Below are 25,165 nucleotides of genomic sequence, written 5' to 3'. Positions count from 1 at the left end.
AACTTGGGGCAGGTGGTGAAGAATAATAGGTCGTTTGTATCTAAACTCACGATTTTGAAATCCCACGTAGAGACCTATGCATTTTGCAAGTCTGTCCCAGCATATACTCAAAGGCAAGAGGGGACAACAGGAGAGAGAAAACAGAGCCTCTGGTGTTCTCTGATGTAGAAAGCACACGTCACCTCTCCAGGCTGGCAACCTCCTTTGTTAAATTGAGCTACAGTATGCTGAAAGGAGTAAATACTAGACTGATGTTCCGAAACACCTGGAGGTTAGGATTCTGCCTCCCTGCAAAACAGATGGTCCAGTCAGAGGATATAACATCTCTCAGGCCTACCTGGGAAATTGCTTTCCAGTCCAGTAAAAGGCCAAGCCTCCTCACCCCCACAAAAAAGAACCCAACACACACACATTTTCCTCATAATGCAGGAAAAACAAGATGCATACTTTTCAAAATGTTTTTTAATTAAAACCAAAAAAGGAGCACACACCAGAGCTTGATGTGGGCTAGCCAAACTGCTGGTCATCGGGACGCTGAACTGGCATGAGGAAGGCTGTGTTTCTGCTTAACTTGGGAGCACTGGCACAGACACTGGGAGTCTTGGGAAAGTACTCTGCCTGCCAGGCTACTGCTGCTTTGTGCTGAGCAGATCTCTCTCACGTGGTGATGGGAAACTTCATCCTGGAGCCCAGACTCTTCTTCCAACAGACAGAAGTCCCGGAGACTGGGGAAAAGACCATTTCAATGAATCTGTATTATCCAAGCACTTCTGGAGAGGATTCCCAGTTGGTTCTCCTGCCTCCTCCAGCAGGTTACACAGATTTAAATGGAGACTCATCTTTGGCAATAGCCACACTGGTAGGACCCAGTTCTGCTTCCGCTGAAGTCAATACATGTCCTTTCCCGGACCATAACCGCAGCTGCACCAGGGCTCATGATCACTAGCCAATTGTGCTTTAAAGTTAGATCCTCATCCACTCCATCTAGCCAGCAACTTCTGAGAGCTTCTTTAGGCTCATGTAAGTGTGTACCAGTAAATTCAGGTAAATGTGAACGTCTTGGCTACAGCAATGAGATGAAGTTTTCAAATATGCCCAAGAAACGGAGGAGCCAAAGTTTTGTTTTAAGACATGACTTGGGCTCTAGATCAGCTATTGAAACCTCCCTGCCATCTAATAAAGCAGTTTCCAAAGCTGCTGGTCTGTTGCTCCACCAGCCTGGTTTCTTTACCAGAAAGGCTGGGCTAAAAAAGTGACACATTTTTCATACACAATTTTTATCTGTTAGAATTTACTAGATATGCACCTCATTTGTCTGTCAAATATTTAAAAAATACTTCGACCTGCTCTAATAACCACATTTTAAAACATGCATCAAGTTTGGATCAGAACAGCTTCTCTGGGATAATCGGTAAGCCCAAATTGCTGATTTAAGGCCTAAATATCAGTCACTGGCCAGCCAGCCGCAAAAAGTCACTCTATCCTTGAACTCTTGGAATTATTTTTGGCTCAGACTAACCCTTGTTACCATACAACTTACCCTACACACAAAAGGAAAGCGTATGTGTTTTTCAAGGCTACTGTTGCACCACAAGTTTACATACAAACACAACTTCTGCAAACATGAGACCAAAGTAAGATCTCACATGTCCCAGGGTAAGTCAGAAAGTCCATAGGAGTCAAGGGAATGGTAACTGCCATAAAGGATCAGGCCTAATACATGCATTACAGAAGCAAGGTAGCTCCGTTGCTCGAGGTCTGGCTGATTCACTTTGCACATACCACTGCTTTAGCATTACATCCTTATCTAATGGTAAACCTGTTTCAACAACATGCAATACATATTAATGCAATATGCACTGCAACACACAATACGCATCCAAAGAAATATGCCAATGCAAAAATCTGACTTCTCACACATAGCAGGGCTAACAAGGAAGAGCCTTTTACAAAAGACAATCAAGAAATCACCTGAAACCATGAGACCCGAGGGGCCTCAAGCAATCTGCAATACTGAGACCTAATAACAGATGCTAATTCATGAAAGAAACACAAACAGTGGGACTGAGGTAATGGCAGAGATTTCATTAGTGCAATTAACATTTATAATGGTATGTTCTTTAATAGAATTTAAATAAGGCTTTGAATAATTACACACACTAAAACTAACATTCCATAACCTTATTCCGCATGGAAAAGCAGCAGAAACAACCCTCTGGACTGTACAAGGTCCAATTATGAACAATTACATTCAAAAAGTAGATCAAAACAGAAACAACTCTTTCCCCCAAAAGCTGCATCATCATCATCTTTGAAGTCAACTTTTTCCCCTAGTGTGAGAAGTGTGAAGAACAGATGAACTGGGCTTCAGCCCAGTAGGTTTGGCCTTGTCAAATTACCAGTAGCGTTTTCCAACCCAAAGTATCTTCTCATTTCTTTAGGGTGATGGAAGCTCATGGAAAAAGAAGTGAATTTCCGAAGCAACAGAAGGTGAGTTCTGCCCTCCCCAGGCCCAACAATGTACATAAATTATGGAAGCTTGAAAAAAAAAAACAAACCCTATGTTAGACTGTGGCATGTGTGTTTACAGTGCATGTTCTCCTTTAGAAACTACTCACAGACAATGGGGCTGGGTGAGCAAAAAAAAAAAAAAAATCAAAGCAGCATATGAAATAGTAATACACTGTTTCAAAATCTGCACCGTCCTGCAGAACCAGGAATTATAATTTATTCAGATTGCTCTCAACAGATCCAATCTACGCTGGATATGTAAAAAACAACAGACTAAGTCATCAAGGAAAACCAAAGAAAAAAAACCCTGCACACTGCAAGAGTTTTTAAAAAGGAAACAAAAGAAAAAAAATCCCAGGAAACATTGATGAAAGCTCAGAAAAATTTATCATCAATTCTGAAGTGGGGCCTTGTGACATCATCTGGGTTAATGAAGACGGAGATGGACTTCCCAGGGTTCTCAGTCACTAGCTGTTGCAACTTTTTGGCTAATCGGTCATCAGGCTGGTTGGTGTCCCCTCCATCTGACTGCGGGGAGGGGATGCTGGTGGTGCTGCCCCGCCGTTGGAGCTCTAGTGTTAGCCGGTTGGCTGCTTTGACATGTTCGATGGCAGTTCGAAGGTGTTCAGCAGGGTCTGAGCGGACTGAGGACAGCTTCCGCGCATGCAGCATGACAGTTTCTTCAGAGAGATGCTCCAGCATGTTGCACTGGGGGATGAAATAGTTAGGGCACATCTTGTTGACCAAGCAGTGCTGGAGATCATCAATGAGACCCAGGAGGAAATGGGCTGCATAATCCTCCTGGGCCAAGTAGCTGGCTGGTAGCCTGTCACAAGCCCACAGCATCATGCTTCGCAAGTGATATGGACTAATGGCTTTGGGGCGCGACAGCAATTTGATGATGATGGCTTTGCAGGCCTGATAGGCTTGCATGAGGCTGCTGGAGATACACTTTTTCAGCTGCACTTCACTTCTGGCAAATGACAGCCTCCACTCATTGTCCTTCTTCCCCTTGTAGGAACATGCAGGCACTAAGTAAAACCCACTTATGACTTCCTCCTCTGTGATCTTCCCATCCCAGAAGTGGTTCTCCATCAGCCAGCTCTGGGCCACAGCTGGCCAACCTTTGAAGGACACCACAGGGACGATGTCATACAGCATGCGGCTGCTGCCCACTCCCAAAATGATAGATATGATAGTCCCATTCTTTTCTACCTTCTCCACCTTTGGCATCCCTCGCTGAGGCTTTTTCTGGATCTCGGAGAGGACAATGCTAATGGAGTCATAGAACCAGTCTGCAACTTTTGTTGGAGAGAAGAAATAATTGGTAGCTCCGTTGATATGGTCCACGATCGTGCAGCAGTCCTTCCATTTGCTGATAGTTCCTTCATCAAACAGACGCAGGCTCAGCCAGGAGTGGCACAAAGCTGAGTGGCGCATGTCCAGAGTGACTGGTTGGTTACGGTCATGAAGCTTCAGTGCGGGCACAAGCAGGGTGAAGTCCATGTCATAGTCTGTGCCTCGTGCATAAACATTCAGCTCATCAAGATCAATGTCCACCACACCTTCCCGCACACCGCCTGAAAGCAGCAGGTACTCGTTGGCCACAGGCAGCTTCTGGTCAAGTTTCTGAACCATGCCTGCAAAAGAGAGAAAGAGAAGTCCTTTCAAGAGAAGGCAAACAGATCTGGGGTGCAGGATTTAACCAGGATTAAAACCCATTCCATGCCCAGCAGGAAAAAAAGCAACCAGAGGTTTCCATCGCTGTTCATGTAACAGAAATGTACATCAGGCCCAGCACCCAGCCAACCTTTAGTCCCACCTGACTTAAGGTGGGACTCTCCTACGCTCCTGGGAATAGGTGAAGTCCACCCTAAATAACATACTGGGAGCAACGGAAAAAAGCAGAAGCCTCTGTAAAACACAGCAAAGCTACCTCCAGGACTAAATTTAACTTCTTAAACACCTTCTAAACCAATTTTTCCCAATATTGTTGCTCATTTCCATGGTATCCAAATGCTTCCCTGACACTTCAAAAAGAAAGGCGAATATTAATTGACTCACTATTCTCATTTTCTCTCTGGTATAAGAAAAAAGCTTGACCGGCATCAGGGAGTTGGTTTGTGCACAAGTGAATGAATACCTACAAATGTTACTTCAAGTAGATCTGATTTTACAATTTGCTTTACATTTACTGATGAACAAGGCAACATGAACAGAGGCAACGCGTCCTCCTCTTATGGAGGAGTGGAGCAATTACAGAAGCCAGCTCTGAAATTCGTTCTTCAAGCTATAATGATGGTATCATGCCACAAAATATTCGATCAGCTCCCCAGAGCACAGACGTGAAGACAGATTTCTATTTTCATCACCAAAACCAGACTCTTCCTTTCACCCTGCACTGCCCGCACCAGTTGCGCAAAGCCAGTTTTTCACTGTGTATTCTATATATACCACTATACTCTGCTCACAGCACATGAACAGCAGATTGAGAAGATACAGTAGCTGAGACATTAGCACCTCATTCAATGTTCAAATTAGGCTTAAAATTCAGTTCTGTGCTTTGAGTACTCTGTAGTCTGCTTCTGCCATCCAGGCTGTTTCATTCCTGGTGCTCATTTTGTGGTTAAATGCTCTTGATTCCTTCCCAGCCTCAGTTCAGACAAGACACCCAGGCCACGAAGGAACTAAGGCCAGTGACTCTGAATGGAGAGGCTGAATCTTTTACGCAAAAGGGACGTATCACTATTTCTTACAGGCACCACTATAGTTCATTTATATCAAGAGTGGTCAACTGGAGACCTTCCATTACGAGGAAGCCAGTCTTAGAGACGCATCAGCATCAGTTCATTTATATCAAGAGTGGTCAACTGGAGACCTTCCATTACGAGGAAGCCAGTCTTAGAGACACATCAGCGTGAATAAGTAGCTAGAGGCACGACAAAGTGAGCCAGAGAGCTGCCGATCACACTGTCAGACCAGGAACAGATACATTAGAAGTGTCTCTTTATTGAAATACTAACACAAATGATTAGCACCAGAGTCGGAGCACCCCTTCTGGCATAGGCCCAGGTACTGCAGAGCCTTTCCTGAGTTAATGCATCCCCATGGGATCACAGATATTGCCTGAGCTGAGCAGGTCTCCCTAGCAGAGTGGAGCAGCAGCAGCACCCCAAAGGGCTGAGTGCTGCACTAGCCTGAGTGGCACTGCAGTGCTTTTGGGGAGACTCACCTGTCCTCTCCTGCATGCTAGGACAGGGGCAATGAAACGCTACCTGCATGCACACAAGTAAGCCGTAACCGGAGCAAAATCTGCAGCTATGCTTACACTGATTCCTTGGAAGAGCCAAGGAGACAATAGGAAGAGGCCTGTGTGTGAAAGGAAATGCATCTCGGGGCAATATTCAGGGTAACTGTTAAATCCCCCATGTGAAATTCCTTGTTAAATACACTTTACCTGTTTTATTGCTTCCCAGAGCACTGGACCCAGTCCATTTTGCTGCACTGAGCTGGGATAATTATCCTGCCAGGTGGGCAAGGACATAATCCTTTCCATTTCATACAGCTCCAGAGGCTGCAAGAGAAGGAAATAGCTTTGGAGGAGTGCTAAGAAACTATTCCTGCTAAGTCCTGAGCTAATCCCATTCTGCAATCTTGCCCCATGCTGTGCCATTCATCCTTAAAGGTAATAATCAAGACAAGCTTCTGTCAACCTCAAAGACATTTTCTGAGGCTTAGATACACAGTGGGCTACGTTATCCTGATCTATGGAGTAGCAAAGCCTTGTGCAGGCTTCTCTACCCCTGAGGCCAAGTAAGTGGCAGTCACTCCTTCGTTGCACCTAGAAGAAGGGGATTTCTAATGGGTACCTAAATTGACATGACTTCCAGAGACAGTATTGACACATTGCTTCCAAATCCTGTCCTGGAATCAGTGCAAGCAGCCTTGGTGCTTTACACCTCAATTGTAAGCTCAGTCCAAGACCCATGGAATGGACTCTGGGTCAATCCCATCATAGGGACAGAGAGCAGTTGTTTTTTTCCAAGCATCCAGATCAGTACTGACCCTTACTGTGGGGCAGCACAGCTATTCAGGATACGTAGGGTCCTGATGGCCCATCCTACCTCTACACTGAGCCAAAATTTTCCGCTCAGTCTCAGGACTGTGATCTGAAGCATCTGCCATGCAGATCTGCAGATGTTCCTGAGAGAGGCAGACAGAGTGTAACTGTCCTACAGAAGAAACTGTTCAAACCTACAGAATTCAATAAAGGATGTATTTTTAAACTTGAAGGATGAAAAATGTCCTGTGAAGTTCTGTAGTGTGCCCTTTGCACCAAGACTTCTATCCTATGGTACACCTAGAGGCTTTGACTGAAAAAGAAAATCATACGATTTTTCTGAAAGGTAGAGATTCCCCAGTACGGAATCTAGAGTAGGATGAGTTGCTTTCCTTGGCCTGAAGATATCCTCTGTCCTTATGTGGGAGTAACAGACTTGAGAGTCTGACACCATTCAATCCCTGCTATCTAAATACCCCGTGCTCATCTGCCTGGAAAATAACAGCGAACACGTATGATCAACCTCCAAAGCCAGATGAAAGCAGAAGCCACTCCTGCAATGTTAGTTCTGCACCTTCCTACAGCACTCCTGCCTTCGCTAGCACAAAGCAAAGCTTGCACTGGACAAGGCCTGTACAGCCTGCTCTACTGCTAGCGGGGTTACAAAATGCCAGCTAGCACTGGGGAGGCTTCTGCGTGGAAAACGTTTCAGGAGGAACCATCCCATACAGTCAGAGTCACAGCTCCCACGGAAGAGTGTCTCTTCCCTAGAGCAGAGAAAGAAAAGAGAACACGAGTTTCAAGCATCCTTGCAATAGGAAATGGTTTCTGCCCACAGAACACTCTTTACACTTCCTCTAAAAAGAAAATGTTTTGTGTGCTCACCATTAAGCTTAGTTTGCAAGGCTGAAGACTCCTGTAAGGGAAAGGTGCCATACACTGCCAATAAGTCACTTTCCCCCCTGCCTCCAGAACTCTAGGCCTACCAGCAGAGGAAAAATATATATAAAAAAATAAAAATAATCAGGCAATGGCTACAGGAAATGATCCAATATCATCAATACTGCTCTTCCTGGCTGGCTGGTTGGCAATCCAAATGCTTGAGCTCTGCCTGGCACAGAACTTCCCCTTCAAGTCCTGGACTAACAACATCTTCAGCTCTGCCACGGAGTTAGAGAAGGAATTTTTGCTAACAGATCATAGCAACATTGCTGATCCAATTTAAGCTGTGGAGCAGGGGCTTGAGATGAGGTCCCCTTGAGGAAAATATATTTAGAATAGGCATAGAATGTTCTATAAATAGTTGAGATGGCCAAATTCAGGATTCACTAAGGCTTTAGGGATTTGCAATGTGTTCAAACTGCCCCCCTTTATTCATAAATCTATTTGAAATGTGAAGGGGTTTCAAGGAATCCCTTTAGCCAACACTGTATGGCATACACTGCCCTGGCACAAAGCTTTCATCCTATGTTTCAACAGCCCAAACACAAGCTGAGAGAACCACGTGTATGTACAACAGAAGCAGGCACTCCAGCTCAGCAAGCATGTAAGTGCAAATACAAAGAAGAAAAATATCAAGATTGGTACTTGACCCAAGTACTTAGGATAATAGCACCAGCGGGACATTCGAGTTCTCTTCTTTCCACCTCAGTACCATGACTCTCTGGGAGGAGAAGGGAATAGGGGTTACAAATAACCTTATGAAATTTGTAGAAGTCCTGTGGAGTTGTCTGTAAAGACTGAACCCAGAACTTGCAGTGTCAAACTCGAAAAATTCTATCTTAGCTGAAGGACCAGCTCTCATGGCATCGAAGTAGGTTCACTGATATTTAAGAAGTCTCTTGCTGCTACCAGGCAAAACACATAATTTGTAGTCATATCTTGTGTGACATGTTCTTTTGAAAAGGTTGTTTGGCAAAGCTGGCATTTTGCTAAGTAAGAGATAGGTGTCCAGTTACCACTTCTGTCTAAGGCACCTTAAAGAAGTTTTGTTTTCCTAGCTGTGTACCTACTTTAAGACCTTCCCAACCTACAAAACTTGACATCATAACAGGTAAGTACACTTACAAGCATGAGAAAAGCAGGGAATGTGAGAATTAGGAGCAGCACCTGTAGGCCAAGCTTGCTGGCTAGTTTACTGAACAGTCAGTTCAGAATAACACAGGTGAGCAAACTACTTCTACAGACAGAATTTCATTCTATTGTTGTTCCTTCAGTGGCAGGAAAATAGGATTTATTTCTACTCCAAGCACTGTGATACACAGAGAATAAAGGCAGAGAAAAAAAGATTTTACTTTTACATAACACCTACATTTGGGATACATCCTTGAATGAACTGGAACTCTGATGCACATGACACAGAGAATTTTCTTCCCATTTAAAAAAAGCAATGCAACGATGCTCTCCGTCCATTACGGAATTTCAGATGAAGTGATTTCACAACAATTGCAGTCCATACTTGGATCTGCTCCTATTTCACGGCCAGCTTTGTGTAAATAAGGAGGAACCTACAGACTTGTCTTTGAAGAAACTGACCACAAGAAATATTACACAAGAACTTATTTCTAACATGTATTTCCTAATTAGGTGTTCCTTCTTGAAGCTTTCCTTTCTGATGCCTTAGATACACAACTGTTGTCACCAAAAGAAAATGTGAGCAAAGAAAGATGCCATTCAGTTAGTCTAACCTGGTCTCATCAAACTGAATGGGGTGATGTTCAGGGCAGCCACTGAATTAAGGGACATTTCTGCTGCATGGGAACTAGAGAGAGGTCAAAAGAGCAGTGGGGTGCTCAGAAAGGCTCCACAAAGGAGGATTTGCAGAACTTTGCATGCGGAAGCATATCACTGGAGTTCTGGGAGCCAAGCCAGACCCAGGCACTAGCTCTGCACTGCTCCTGTTCTCCAACTTAGACCCCAGCATCTTGCTCGCGTTCCACACAAGCCTGCTGGGGAGGAGACAGCCTACACAGTACACAGCCTTGATTTTCTTCCTTGACCCCTGCATCACCTACTCCTCCTGCACAGCCTGCAAGGCTCCCTGTACGCTGCTGACACCATGAGTTACTGTAACACCCCTGTCCTTGCAGACTTTCTGCGCTAGGAAGGGGTTGCAAGCTGTCTCAGAAAGCTAACGTTGTCCCTCACAGACCATCTTCAACTTCTTAAAATCATAAAGGTATTCTACATGACCAGCACAGGAGGCAAGCAAGAGGCTACTAAACCATGAAGATACAACGGCCAGGCTGCTGAACACCTTTAAGGAGCACGATGATCCCCAGACACATGTAAATGATGCACACAAGGTTATTTGTGGGATATACAGACAGGCGTTTGCCCTTTCTCTCCAGAAGGAAAAGGCCCCAGGTTAATGGCAAGGGGCTGGCTGCAGCCTGTGGGCAGCTGTGCTGTGCAATTCAGCAAGTAAAAGTGATGGTAGCTGCCGCTCTTCATTACCGAGCTTCCCTGCTCACCTCTTGACTTTGCCATCTAATCTGATTTGAGAAGCAGCACATGTCTGTGTAACATCATCTGTTAAAAATAGCTGCAGCACAGAATTGACATGCCTGGTACCTGCCCTTCAGCCCCACACTGGAGTTCAGAAGACGCCACAATACCCTCTGCAGCCCTGCTCAAAGACCCAAAGCACTGTGGGTTCAGCCTAGGCACACAGTGCTGTCTGTGAACGATCAGAAGAACTGAGACTCTCCGATGCTTTACACACTTCAACACATGCACGTGGACAGATGGGAGGGAACGGAGATCTGGACAAAATTAGAAGTGTCCTTCTCCTCACTCCTCTCTCTCCCTCACACACCAGGGGAAAGCCTACAGAATTAAAATTGAATTTTTCTCTAGAGAAATCCAACACCTGAGCTGGCATTATCATTGATATCTTCTTCCCCCTGTTCCTTCTTACTTTGCGGGTAACTTAATCTCTGCAAAACAAGAGGTTTGGATGCTCATTTCCTCAGTCAATTGCAATGATGTGGTGTTCTGGCACTGATCATCAGCTGACCTTGCATTTAAACTGTGCCCTCTCCAAACCATTAGCTTGGGCTCTAACAGAAGTCTCCTGTTACTTGCAGCCAGTCTTGCACAGACCTGGCTATTGTCTTAAGCAATATTCTTCAGTAATCATATTGAAAGAAAGTGAGCACCACGCTGCTGCTATTGCACCCCCAGCACCTGGCAAGAAACATAGGTACATACCCCTCATAAAAGAAATCAGAAAGTCCCCACTGACATCAACAGGGCTGTATGTTTAAATTCCTTCACAGACCCACCCGAGGCCCTGGGGCGAGTGAACTCCCACTCAGGGAAGCTCTCCAGAAGGGTTCCAGGAATCAATCATGTCTCTGGGGAGACCAGAAATGCTAGGAATTACTTTTGATTCAACAGATCTGATTTCCCCTTATTCATTCAGCACTTCCAGCAAGAAGCAGCACAGAGGCTTTGCAGGGAAGCTTGCCCTGTGGCACTGCATGCCCCAGCTCCATGACTGTTTTCTGGGATATGCAGAAATGAGCCACTGGGAAACTAACTCCACTTTGTGGGGATGCAGAGCCTGAGCCCAGGACCTAAGACAAAGCTGAGCCCAGCCAGGTTTGCAAGGATCTGACATACCTGCTGCTAAAGGCAAGGGCAGAGCCCATTCATCTCACCAGGGCAGTCAAAAACCACTATGCTGGGTGTATGCCCCCTCGTCCCCCCTGGCAGCCTAGGGAGAAGACATATAGAAGGGATCTTCCCTGTACAGGGAAGGCTAGGGATCACCCACATATACCACTGCTCCCTCCTTTCTACTGCTTAATGCTTCCACAGGACCCAGCATAGTCACAGCTCCTGAGTTTTCCTCCGAGTTCTACACAGTTTGATGCATAACCTTGGGCGTGCCTTTTTTTCTTCTATATAAAATCATTACCCTCCTGTATTACGCCCCAAAAGGTAAGGAAGTTTGACCTCCTGGATGCTGAGAAAGTACTTTGAATTGCTCAGACAGCACTAACCACACACCAGAAGTTATTAGCAGAGAACCAATTTGTAAGCTCATGATAAATCTCAGGGTCCTCTGCTTTGCCCAGGCAATTCTTACCCTTGACTGCTGAAAGAAATACATGAAACCCAGAAACTCAAGGCTAGTCAAAAAAAAAAAAAAAGAAAAAGCTTTTGTCATTTTTTGTAAAGACACTAGATAGGGACTCTGCAGTTCCTTGACAATTCTGCTGCAAGCAGCAGATTCTACAGAAGAGGAATGCTGTTCAAAGGAAAGATCGCCACAGAGGTCTCCCAGCTATGCCTGAGTGATGTGTGTGGAATTTCAGGGGCTTCTTTAAGACAGGATGGGAGGCCGGCTCTGATGCAGCTGGATTGCACTGATTCTTCTGTTTCCCTTGGTAATTGCAAATCTATTTACGAGCAGGACAAGTTTTTATTATGCAGAAGAACTGAAAGAGTCAGCTCTTTAGGAGAGTCTTTAGTTACAAAGCACATTTTGAGAGGACTGTTGGAGGAAGCAAGCAGGGGGTGGGAGGGGAGTGGGGAGACTGAACTGTGTGATACCAGTTTAGTCAAATATGGGAGGTGAGCAAAGGAAGCTGCTCTTTGCAGACTGATACACCAGTGTCCTACTGATTCTGCTCCTTTTAGAAATCTTGTGATATGGTGACAGAACACACTGCAGGGACCCAGCACCCCCTCGTAAAAGAAATCAGCTTATTTCTCCAAAGTTTTCTTTAAAAACAATCTTAAAAGTAATATCCCAGTTTTTTTCCAGTTCCCATGTGCCCTGGTGGAAGGCACCCAGCTAGCTGAAATCCTGTATGCCAATGCAGAGGGGTATTTCATGGTGCAAGGGGAAAAAAAAGAAAAAAAAAAAAAAAGAAAGAAGCAGCCCAGATTCAAAGGGTGGGCCTGTACAGCAAGAGGCTGTGCTGTCACAAACACCCAAACCCACCCTGGCACCAAAACCAGCAGTGATGCTACTGCAGTGACCTGCTTGGCTAAAATACTGAGGCCTGAGAGACCACAATAGCAGGGGCAGACTGATTCCAGAGCTGGAACCAGCACTTTCAGAGGGAGGCCCTACACCACTGTGCAACTCTGCTTGGGATAGCAAAGAGTTTAAGAGTCACCCTCCAAACTGATTTTGGGTTTCCAGCCTGCCAGTCTGCTTATCCAATGGACTTACTCCAGAGTCGTATTAGCCAAACTAAGAGTGTCTGAAAGCTGAAAGCCTACAAAGAATATGAAGTTCATGAAGTTCGTGTCAAGGAGGTGCTCTAGGGTCTGAAGAATGTGTGTGATGAGGTCTGAGAGCAGACGACAAGCAGAACAGAAGGAAGAAGGGGCAGAAAGTGTGCTTATAAGAACAGCTTGCTGCTACACCCTGCTTAACGCTATACACTGTGTCCATACAGTGACCATATTTTTAAGTGTGCATAACACATAAAATTCCCTTCGGAAATGGCACAAGATGCCATTTACCCTGGAACTGCAATCCCAGAGATCAAATCTGCCAGGGGACAGACTGCTTTATCAGTTCCACCCTCTGGGACTGAGAGCACACATTTGGCAAGGGCTACATGGGGTCTAGATGGGCCATTTCTGCTCACACCCTTACGGAGCACTGCTGAGCATTCAGCAAGACGTTACACTGAGGGAGACTCATCAGGACTCCTCTCTTGGATCCGCTTACAAGGGTAACAACAGTGGGCACAAACCAGGTCGAGCTTCTTGAGTGCAAACATGCAGCTCCTTGCAGGAGAGGCTGTTCTGCCCTTATTTTCCTAGTACCTTCACTGTTACTGTGCTCTTTACAAGAGCATAACAACCTCAGTGAGGTACATAATACGTCCATCTATCCCAGCATCCTGTCTTAGGCAACTGCTGCTCACTGATTTCAGGGGAAGAGCATAAGAGCAAGGAAAGTACAGCATAATAACTTTCCCTCTGCAACCTCCAAGCAGTCTCTGGCTTTGGGATTTCCCAAACCAGAGGCAGTATTTGCAGCTTTGTCCTTGAAAACACTGATGGACTCATCTGCTGGGAATGTCTCTCATTGCTTTCTAAATCATTTATATTTTGAGTATAGTCAGTGCCTTGCAGCACCGTGTTTCACAAAGTACATGTTGTGTCAAGAAGTATTTCCTTTTGCTGGCTCACTAGGAAATGAAGAAACTCACCTAACCGTGGCATCTTCCACAGATCACTCAAGAATTTACATGGCTTAATCAGTCATCTTTCTTCCACATTGAAAAGAACCATTTATTTAAACTTTGTATACCTGATTATCTTTCTCAGCACTTGTGTAGGCCCTAGTATTGCTACACGCTAGGTGAAATGAGGTGGTCACCACTGCATGTCACATGAAAAGGCTACTTCTGTGTGGATGTCTTCACAGTTCTCTGGGAAATACTGCAGCAGCCCTGAACTACACTGCTGGTTTGCTCAATGTAATGGAGTCCTCCTCCCCAGAATTTAATTTCACCTTCAGGATATTCTCCCTGAAGAAGCGAACACCAATCCCACCAGTTTACAAAGGGCACTGATGACACTGGAAAAGAACAGTAGAAATAGGACAGGGGAAGGCTTTGGACGCTGCACACCAGAAAAAAGTCCCCAGCCTCCCTCAAGCTCTCATCCCAATCTGACTAGTCAGCACCAGGTGCCTCTCGCAGAAGACACGTGGCAGCTCTCCAGCGATGAGCAAAGCCATTCCCTTCCAGACCTGGGAACACATTCTCCTCTTGCTCCAAGTCAGCCAGAGGGGCACGTGTACATGTCGGGCAGAACTTGACTCCAAGGTTGCAAAAGCACTTTGGACTCCCCTGGGATGGTCTGCTGTTCTTAGTTACTGTCTAGTATCTGTTTGCCTGTTCTGAAAGGGCTAAGTTGCTACACCGCTTTATGTTCAGGTGCCAGCCAGAGGGCTATGCCCAGAGGAATGCCACCACACCCTCATGTCCTGTACATAAGAGAAAAGCCTCCATCATAAATGCACTTTGAGCTGTTCTGCCAAGCCGCTTGCTTACAGTTATCCAACACACTGGAAATTCTCTCCCCAGCTGCTTAACCACCAGCTTGTTTTCTGTTCCTGTAACAGTTGTTTTCTACAAAGACAAGTCACAGCCAGAGCAAATCACAGCACTCTTCCTTATGAACTGGGCCTGAACCAACATTGCCCATCCTCGGTGCCTGCCTATTCTGTATTAACAGCTCTACCTCACTGCAGAGCAGCAGGAGATTTGCCCTTGACTCAAAAATTCTTCACTGTATCATCCAGCAAAGCTAAAACTTACATGTGGAGCGCACACGGCAACAAACAGCCATCAGAAGGTTGATGGATAACCACAACTGTAATTCAATACAATGTTCTTGATTTTCCCTTAAATTCCATCAAACTTGGCTCTTGGGGTCAATGACATGATCAGAATGGCATCCCTTTCAATCACTTTCATTCTCATCATCTACCAGTGACTAAATCTATTGAGCCATGGGACAGGTCAGAAAAAGAGGGAACGAAGGATGATTCCAGGAAACCAGCCAAGCCCCAAAACAGCGCTGGACACAGGGGAAATCTGTTCTCTGAGTGCAGAAGGAAAGCAGCTGTCTTCAGAAGCACCTGGTGGAGAAGAAGACATGAAGTGAGTCCTCTCTCCACGCCCCAGAATTCATTGGACTCCATCCGTACAAGCCCGGCCTGGCCCTTTTTACAGGTCTTATATCCAAACACTGGAGGGAGCCAAGACAGATAGGCCAAATATGGCTAAGACACCCAATGCCAGGACCACAATATCATTTTTCTCTGTCCTTACAGATGAACATGGATTGGACCAGCAAGATGAGGCAGGGAATGCAGATCCTTGGTCATAAAGTGCTGAAATCAAAAAGGCTTAAACAATACAGCTGTGTCTGAGATCATGAAGCTAAGAGCAAGCATTGCTGCAGTACTAACCAATTGACCACCCATCGCTGAGAACACTTCCAAAGCCATGTGGAGCCAGATCAAGTCACCTATATGAAATACACATGTTAAGACTTCACGTACAACATCAGCTGTATGAAAAGTGCTGGCTGGCTTTGACATTCATGCAGAATTCCTCTTTGTCCACATCGCTGGGGGAAGAAGTTATAGGCCAGGTTTTCTGCTAGCGGGAAACAGAGCAGCTCCTCTGAAGCGAACGGGAACACTTGGCAGAAATTTCAAGGGCATTCCTTCTCCCTTTCCATGGCAGACAGATAGAGGAAAACCTAAGCCCCCCAAACCTGCCTGTCCATGTCCCATTGCTCCCACCATCCTGCCCCAGCTTCATCTTGCAGAGGTCATATTTAACAGCGCACAAAAGCCAGCAGAAGTTTCTAACAGGGACTGTCAGACCCTAAATTCTCAGATTTTAGAGTCATTTATGCGCAGCTGAGCACTGTCATCTGTTAAAGAGCATAGCAGGAAGCACTGTGCAGATTTGATCTGCATCGAGCACCAAGCTCATGGCCCCAGCAGCTGTCAAGGATCTCTTATCCCTGCAGCACAGGCAGCGGCCAGGAAGCACAGAACGGGAACAATTAGAGTAAAAGAGAAAGGGAAAAGCAACCACTGCTACAGCAGAGTAGAACCTGGGCCACCTTGTGTGAAGGCATGCAGTAAAATGCCACTGTCACACTAGCATAGGACTCCAAAGGTGAAATGCACTGTGATCTTAAGAAAGCAACAGTTCGAAGTCACGTAGCCAGCTGGTCCTGCAAGATCCGAGTATTGCAACTGCCCTCCTTCCGGTGTAAGGTGTGAATTGGCTGGTGGGAAGGAGGAGCTGATGGAGCTCTGAGGCAGGAGCTGGCAGTGCTCACAACTAGCTGATGCCCTGTAAGCATTTGCAGTGAGATGAGGGCTGTATTTTTGGAGCAGTTCTCCATTACCAGGAATGGGGAATGAAATGTTAGTAACAGTTCATGCATGAAGCACTCATGGCCCTTTGCACAGGACTCTCATCCCATTTTGCCTGCTCTGCTCACTCAGGAGAAATTCCAGGAGACCAGCCCCACATCTGTCACTAAGCATTTTTGTGCTTACCTGGCATGAAACAGAGCCTCACACGCACATCTATTTAGAGCGGGCCTGGTGATCTCTTGACTCATCAGGATGATAGTTACGTTGTGAGGTGAAGGAGAGAGGAGAAAGCAAAATTGTTGCTGATCAAATATAAAATTCACAAAGTATGTTCCAGGAAGCCATTCTCTCCAATAGCCTATTCCCAAAGTCCTTCTGATCTAAAATTCTAGTGGAATACAGACATAAGCAAGATTTGGGTCCAGAGAACCGTCAGAAACTTATGAAAAAGACCTCATGGAGTAGGATCTCAAAGCCCTCTTGAAATGGAAAGCTGACGACAACCAAAGCTCATTCTTCCAAATCTCATCTCCTATCAGGGCTGCTTCACCCTGGTGACTTGGGAAAGCTCAGGGGAGCAGGATCCCACTCACCAATCCCCCTAAGCTTTAGGAGGCAGTGTCTCCAACCCAAACATCCATGAAGTAAGAGACAGGCCGTGAAATCATAGCAGTATCTTCAAGTTTCATTTTCTCCAGGCATTTTTGCAAGAAGGACAGAGGAAAGGCAGCTACCTTTGAAAATTCAAACCAATAATTAGTTCAGTTAGCTTTCCCCTGAAAACATTATAAATAGAGATGCTCTGGTTGCACTCTGCTTTATTTAATAGAGAACCTCACATCACGCCAGTAATAAGCCTTAATGAAAACCACAATATACTCCGGTATTTTGTCCTAGCAGGTCTCTTGCATTTGAAGTTTTTCTCAAACATTAGACTACCTTCTTTATTGTCTTACACAGTGCATAATCTTGAATTTTAATCCCACAAATTCCCTAATATATCTGTAGCGATAATGAAAAATGCTATAAAGATTTGTTCGCAAGTGCTAATAAAGAAGTTAGGCTTAGAAGAGGCAGACAGATGGAGAACACAGACCCTTTAAATGAATTCAGTAATTAGAAATCTCACCTATATTTTATAGATATTGCTGTGAAAACACTTTGTAAAATTTCCCGGTGGACGCTCAGCTCCTGCAGGGCTTCCTATCCCTTGCATGAAAACACTTCCCAGCAGAACAGGGATGGATATTGTCTGAATACAGTCCTGCTACACAGAAAGCAACAACTAACACTGTCCTCACTAGTTTCCCACTGACAGCTGGCCCCCTGCCCTGTGATTAATCAACAAACAAAGAAGATTAAAGACCTCCTAAATTTGCTAACAGTCTATAGAATTAATTGCACAACGTAGAAGCGGGAATATTAGTGTGTGAGTTGGCCCTTTAAGGAGGACGTTTGTCCCTGAAGTCAGACAAAGCTGATGTACAGCTCATGCCCAGAAGACATCTGAGCACAATCCTCCTGATTTGTTCCTGGGGAACTTGGGGAAGGCGCTGGCAGAAGCAGAGACAGAGAAATACAGATTTGTAGCTGAAACCAACCAGCAACAAAACACAAGCTGTATTCTGAGCTGCACTGCATTTCTGGCTGGGGTTGTTCTGCTTGTGCCCATGGAGACCTACTTTGTATGAGCGGCTGGGCTCAGACCTGGGGCTCCAGCGAGCTCTTCTACCCAAATACAAACTGCTTTGCACTCCCCACCTCACAAAACAACCCACCAGAAGGAGTGTCACCATCAGGCAAGACGACCTCTCAGATTTGCTTCCTGACCATGGATGGAGAAGCTAATGTGTCACGCTAATGGGGTTTGAGGCACTTCCAAGCCAAGCTCAGACATCAGCCAGCCTTTATCCACAGGCATGGCCCCGAGGAGGGCAAAAGTATGCTGATTCCCAAAGAGGCAACACTTGCTTGTGCTCAGATATGCCATTGGCATTCTCTGCCAATAGAAAGGGGCACGACTAGGATCCTGTAAAGTAGAATTGGTTGCTAAACTACAACTCCCTGCCCTAAATTATATTCTGAACACTTAGAAAGTAAGCAAGAAATATTCCACAGAACTGTGGATTTGAGGAAGACGAACCACTTTACCCCTTCCCAGAAAGATGGCTGATGAAATCACGATGCTACTAAAACATGTCTTTGCTTTCCCGAGCCTAGGCCATTCTACTTTGCTGCTGATTCTTTAGATCATAATATTAAGGTTCAATCTTATTTTGAGCTTTACTGACGAATACCCAGATACCTTAACAAGAGGACAGAAAACATTCCCCCTTGCTATGGGCATGCTCATTGTTCTTTCGTGTACGAGATCCCCACAAAAGTTGTGAAAAACTCCATCAAAACTGGTACTTGCAATCATCTCTTCTGCCAGGAGATGGCAGGAATGTATCAGTGTGACGGGGCTGCAGAACTCAGCAGGCCTATGGGATTTGTGAGCAGAGAGAAAAAGAACCGTTGAAAACAAAAGGCGACAGAGTTTTCACACTGCAGTATGGGCAAGGGAAGAAGCCACATGCAGGCATACAAACATCTTTCCCCGCCACCTGCTAGGGTTTACAGTGAAGAGGAAGCCAGCTCTGGCACACTTATTGCTGTGAGAGAAGAGAGACCTCCAGTACCAGGCTATCTTCTATAAAACCAGATTTGGTACATAATTTTCATCTAGTGTACGTCAGAAGTCCTCTGATACTATACACTGTATGGGGTGGGAGCAAGATGTAAATTTAAGGGGGGATAAGCCAGAAGACAGACACCAAACCTGTCTACAAATCCTATTTAATGCCAGATTTCCAGCTTGTGATGACTGAAGGGAAAGGCCAGCATTTTATCCGAGCCATCTGCACAGGGCTCCTTTTGTGTCATTTCTCTTTGAGTATTTATGCCACTTTACACAGCAGCATAACTGAGCCGGCAGTGTGCATCATGGCTTCAAAGCAGAACAATTGCTGTTTATAGAAGCATTGTTAAGAATTTATTGCTAATGCATTTTAATAAGTTATGAAAAGAGCAGTGCTCCGAATGAATCATTGCAGGTAAATTTAGTTCGAAATTTAGATTTTCTATTTCTTCATCAAAAAGCAAGCAAAGTCCCAGCAAGCACACACGTGCAGACAGGCAGAGCGGCTGTCTGTGTTCCTGTGTTCAATGGAAGCAGGTGCTCGGGTTTAAGGACAGAGCCCTCCAGTGATTCAGACTGAACACAGAGAAGGCAAAATCAACACCTAACTAATCAGTTTCCCTTACTTATTTTCACCCCCAGAACAGAGAGAATACAACAAAAGTATTCTAGGAGCGTTCAAAATTAAATGCAAAGGGGGTCAGGTAGGAATGCACCTATATCCACGCCAAAAATGAGGAGCAGGACTGGAATTTTTGAGATATTTCAGGGCAATAAATGGAGAGCCTACCTGCACATGGGGGCATGGAAGAAAGCATCAAGAAAAAGAAAAAAACTACAGTGTTCTGTAGTTGGTGTTTGCGTTTTTTAATCCATCCTATAAAATTTCTGAACTAAATAAATTTAAAATGGACCTAAATAGCAAAGACATGCGGAAGCCAAAACTAGCTTCTTACTCAAAGAAATTTTATTCCTATTTTGTCAGTGTGACTCCTCAGAGATTCAAGATACAGACCCTCTGCCATGAGTAATATACTGTAGAACAGGTAGGAGGTTACAGCATGACGCCGCTGGCAGTACTGAGGTCCATCAAACTGTCTGTGTGTCAGCAGAGTTATGGGTAAGCGAAGGAACAAGTCCAGAGTGGTTGGTGGGGGCACTTAATGCAGCCTTAGATGGATGTGCTCTAACACACACAGTTGTGAACATCTGGCAATGCATAACATCTGGGATGAGGGGCATCAAAGGAACACAACCAAGTATCATTTGAGTTTACAGAAATAGCAAACTAGCTACCGCAAGCAATGTGTTAGTAACGCTGCCGCCGCACGCACTACAGCACCGTGCCAAGCAACAGCAACCAGCTCTCAGGGGACGCTGGGTATCTCCTACAAACCCTTCTGAAGCTGCATTTAAAATAGCTATTGTCACACCCACACCTTAGGTGTGAGCCAGCAGAAACCTTAGTGCATGACACAAACACGTATTTCTCATTAGCAGATGTACCCCAGAACACACTCCACCCTTGAAACACTGCTCAGAGGCTCTCACGGGAGATACTGCTGGGATACCTCTCTTGGCAGCTCAAGACAAACGTATCCAGGAGCAACCCACCAGCGAGCCCATTTCAAGCTCCAGAACTGGTTTCCAGATATTGGAACATAACCCCTGGACAGCACTCCATATGGCATGGGTTCACTGATGCTCCAGGGCAGGATGCAGGGTGTCCTGTCGTGTCCTTGTTCCCCGCCAGCCCATCCCCAGTCAGGACTCTGGAGAACAGGGAGGTGGATGAGTAATGCTGAATCTCCATACCCATTTTCCCATTCCACCCCAGTTCAAAGGAAAGGGGTGGTGTGCAGGGCATGTCTGCCCAGCTCCGGAGGTCAGACAGTGTGAGGGGCAGATCACTTGTTGCAAGAGGGCTGGGTGGAGGGGTAGTTTACAGACCACAGGAGGAAATCCTCTCCTTTGGGGCACTCAGGGCAGCAGGGACAATAAAAGTCCTGAGGACAGGCACATATCTGCAAAATAGCAGGGTAACCAGAAGAAGCCAATTAAGTGGTAAACAGAGCCCTCACATGGCCACAAAGATTCCCTGAGGAATAACTGTTGAATCCAATGGAGAGTGGTCTGGTTTTAAAGCAAAACTGTGGCAGTTCAGAAGACACATACGGGTTTTAAGCATTGAACAGCAACACTCGCTAGCTCCCCAACTTTGTTGCTCGCTCTACCAAGAGTAAGATGAGCTGGGCACACAGCAGAGAGGAGGCAGAGACTCTGCAATTCAGAATCATGCTTTTGAAAGCCCAGAGTACTTCAGCTCAGGGGCTTGAGACCAGAGTTTGTGTAATAGAAAAAACAAACGTGGAAACAAGTGAAGCAAAGCCTGCCTAAGGCAGGGAGGAAATGCAGGAATTGGGCTTCAGGGGAGCCTGTGTTGCTAAAGAGTAATCGCTTGATTGCATGAAGGACGAATGCTGGGAGATGACTGGCTCTCTCACCTGCTTGAGATGCTCAGCATGTAAACACCCCTGGTTTAGTGAGCCCCCAAACCACAGCAGCATTCCCCACATCAATGGCTTAAGTGACAGCAGCCTCTCTCACTTACTTCCCCCTCTGCTCAGCTGAGCTGACCTGAATACGTGGCCATCATGCAAGCTCTGTATCCCTTGTAAGCTGAAGCACTCTTCCTGCTTTTCCCAACACACCAGCTAGATCAGAGGCTTCTCTGCCAGCCCTTGTGTTCAAAACCTGTAACAGGAGCTCATGTATGGACTTGGCCCACGGAAACTTGGAAGGAACATGGGGTTCGTTGCTACCTTTGCCCCCAGGCTACAAGCTGCCAGACTGCCTTTCTGGACTTCCTTGCCCTGCTCAGAAACAAAGCTGGGATTCTCACAGCATCATCTATTGGCTGCAGAAGCTGGAGCTTTAATGAAAGCATAAAATTTAACATCACTCTTGACTAAAAACAGAAACAAAAAATGCAATTATGACCTGGCACCACTGCAAGGCACTCAACTGGTATATTGCCCCCTGCACTGGAGAATGGCATGGGCATGCCACAACCGCTAGAGACTTGCACCAGCTCAGGTGTAAACCACCTTGGCTCAGGGCAGAGCTGGTGTGTGATGGTGGAGAGCCAGCCCCTCTCCTGCCGTGACAGTGGCATGGCATGCCAGCAGCCTCCAGGGTAACAAGGGAAGTACATTTTTACCTCTTCTCTGTTGCTGCAAATGTCTGTCTCCACATACCATCTCACTGACAGCCCGGTAGTCGCTTCTGCACACCCTGCAAGATCACACACATGCGCCACCCAGGCGAGGGCTGGGACAGCCCACCACACACTGCGGGCTGCATGCATGCTCTTCCCCTGTTTTACTGTCTTTTAAAAGCTGTTAAGTTGAAGGGGGGAGTTGAACGGAGTTGAAGAAAAAGAATCAATAGAAAGAGGAGTTGCAATCCCTTGCAAGTATCTTAAGAGCCTGGCTTTCAGCTATTTTCAGCAAATTAGCGTGGGGCTCTTACACACTTACTTCTGCTCTCTGCGAGGTGAAAGCAGGACCACCGCCAGCTCCGTGACTCACACAAACACAGGGAAGCAAACATAAAAGAAGCCGCCTGCTTGCTCTTTCCCAGGGCTTATTCACACCCTTCGTAACTATTTGATCTGCCTGCTCCAGCGCATCCCAAGTTGTGGAATGAGAACAAGCAGGGCTGGGGCCAGTCTTAGACAGCTCGTGCTTGCAGAGTTTGAGCCAGATCTCAAACTTCACAGTGAATAGGGACAGGAAAACAGAGACCTGTCTGCACTTCTGAGACAGTAGCCATCAACAGCCCCTACCAGCTGGACAGTAATGACTGTTACGTTTTGTTACAAACCATTTTTGGCTATAACACAGAGAAAGATCCATTCTCATTCATCACCTCCATGTACCTACCTAATAGACAGATCCGTGCCTTCCAAAGCCTTTAAATCCTGAGCCACAGACAAGTGTTTGTACTGTGTTCAGGTCCTGGAACTGAGCAAAGATGCGCTGGAGGTGCTTGATAAGTTTTTGATACTCAGCATTTGGCCACACTGCCAATTCTTACTTGTCTTCTGCATCTGCCTTTCTGCTGAAGACCCCAGTTTCTGGAGTCCAAACACTGTGCAAAAATATCAGCTTAAATTTATGAAAAAAAATGAGCAATTCCTGTCCATCACAGCTGCAAATAACCGAAAATACCCTGAAGGAGATGAGGCTGAGAAAGACTCAAAAAGCTGAAGAAAACAGAATAGACGTAAAAATATACCAAGAGTTTTTATTTTTAGAGTCCAACTCATAGCTTCTGAGTGCCTCAGTTTTAGCAAACCAGCTCACTGCTCTTCCCTCTGAGGTTCCCCTTGGACAGTTGATGTCAGCTCTCTCCACAAATTTACTAGGTAAAACAATGGCCAAATAAAACCCACTGGGCCTCACATTAGGAGGCGGAGAGGCAGGACTGCTAGGAAAGGGATAGAAGGATCCCATGTATTGTTCCCTGGGACAGTGATGTTCTGGGAAAACACTCCAAAAAGGGAGTCTGTTTGCTGCCCTAGGGATGGCAAAGGCAGGGCAGATTCTTCCCAGGGCAGAGACCTCCCTTCTGTGGAGGGCAGGGAATCTTTTCCCAGAACCTAATGGTCCCTGCCTCGCTGTGATCTTCTAGGCACCCACTTTCACACCAAGAACGCTGCTGGATTTTCTAATCTCTCTTCACACATCTTCCACCCAGCCAAACTCTCTGCAGTCTCAAAGCAAAAAAGCAGCAATGTACACTTGTACTGCAGGAGTTAGAAATGCCACAGAGAGCAGGAGCAAAAGGCTCTATTACAGGGACCACTGTCTGCCTGCACTGCAGCACAATTTGGGTGGCTCTGCTAGGGACCGTAGCAAGTGGCTTCCAGGGGCCTGGAGAGCCCTCACTTTCTCGCTAGGTCTACTGATGGGGTCCTTGCTTGCTTCCCTGCTCAGCATGAGTCGATCATTCCCACCAGAGTGTCCCACTTGCCCCACTGCAGCATCTGGGAAGATGCATTGAGACAGGGCAGAGTTCTGTGACTGGCTGCAAAGAGGGACAAAAATGCAAGTTGAGCTCAGCGGTTATTCTAAGGCAATACACAGCAGTGTATGCAAATGCTGGCTCCAGGAGCACGCTGCCTTCCCTTCCAGCTACCGTCATGGGTCTTACAAACCCACTCCACGCCAGACAAGGCTCTATCCAGGGCTCTGCATACCACCAGGCCCCCGCACCTTTAGATGAATGTCCCAGAACATCCCCTGGGACACTGAAGGGGACAAGCTCATCAGCACCCCACTTCACCCAGCTCTCAGGGCTGGCAGACTTCTGCTGATACCCACAACACAGCAGCAGAAAACCTCTGTAATGCCATGCTCTAACACCAACAGCTGCAGCCTTCATCGCCGCTTGAGGATTATCCTCCTCTGACCCTCTTCCAGCTCCTCTCTGTGATCTGCCCACCCCACTCCACAGGCTGGCGCAAGGCCAGGCTCCCCTGCCTCCAATCTCCGTTACTCCATCTGTCCAAGTCCTGGCCTTTTTCAGCACTCAGCCGATGTATCAGGTGCAGTCGCTCAGCCTCGGAGTCTTCCACCCTTCAGACCCTCTCACAAAAGGGTCCCGCAGGGACTCAGAGCCTGTGACAAAACAGTTTTGAACACAATGATCTTTGAGACCACTCATTTTTCCTTCCCCTCCATCTACATGTACATGGGGAGCCAAAAGCCTCACTGCCTTGCTATTTCTGGGTACGGGCAGACCCTCCTCTGCCTTTGCCGTTGGAGATGTCTGACATAGCAGACAGGCCAGCTCCCTGGCATTTGGTTACCTTCCAGGCTCTCTGTTTAGCTTCCACCCAGTGATAACAGATCCCTGCCAAGAAACTTAGCTGTCAAGGAGGCCTCTTTCAAACAACAGTTTGGTAGAAACTATGTCATTATCTAGGGTAGTGCATCTCCAAGGTAAGAGCACTCAGGTTAAC

At 46.2% G+C, this 25,165-nt stretch overlaps 1 protein-coding gene across 1 annotated transcript in view; it reads right to left on the bottom strand.

Annotated features, from left to right (window-relative positions):
* Positions 1-407: 407 nt before the first annotated feature.
* MB21D2 (Mab-21 domain containing 2) overlaps positions 408-25,165 on the bottom strand; it is a 62,117-nt gene continuing 37,359 nt past the window's right edge. The window contains exon 2 of the mRNA XM_054206781.1: positions 408-4,151. Coding sequence (XP_054062756.1) covers positions 2,887-4,151 — 1,265 coding nt within the window. The 3' untranslated portion in view covers positions 408-2,886. The remainder of the gene's footprint in view (positions 4,152-25,165) is intronic.

Source organism: Rissa tridactyla, chromosome 6, assembly GCF_028500815.1.
Source record: "Rissa tridactyla isolate bRisTri1 chromosome 6, bRisTri1.patW.cur.20221130, whole genome shotgun sequence".
Lineage (NCBI taxonomy): Eukaryota > Metazoa > Chordata > Aves > Charadriiformes > Laridae > Rissa > Rissa tridactyla.
The sequence above is the reverse complement of the archived record's forward strand: the minus strand, read 5'-3'. Positions and strand labels throughout refer to the sequence as shown.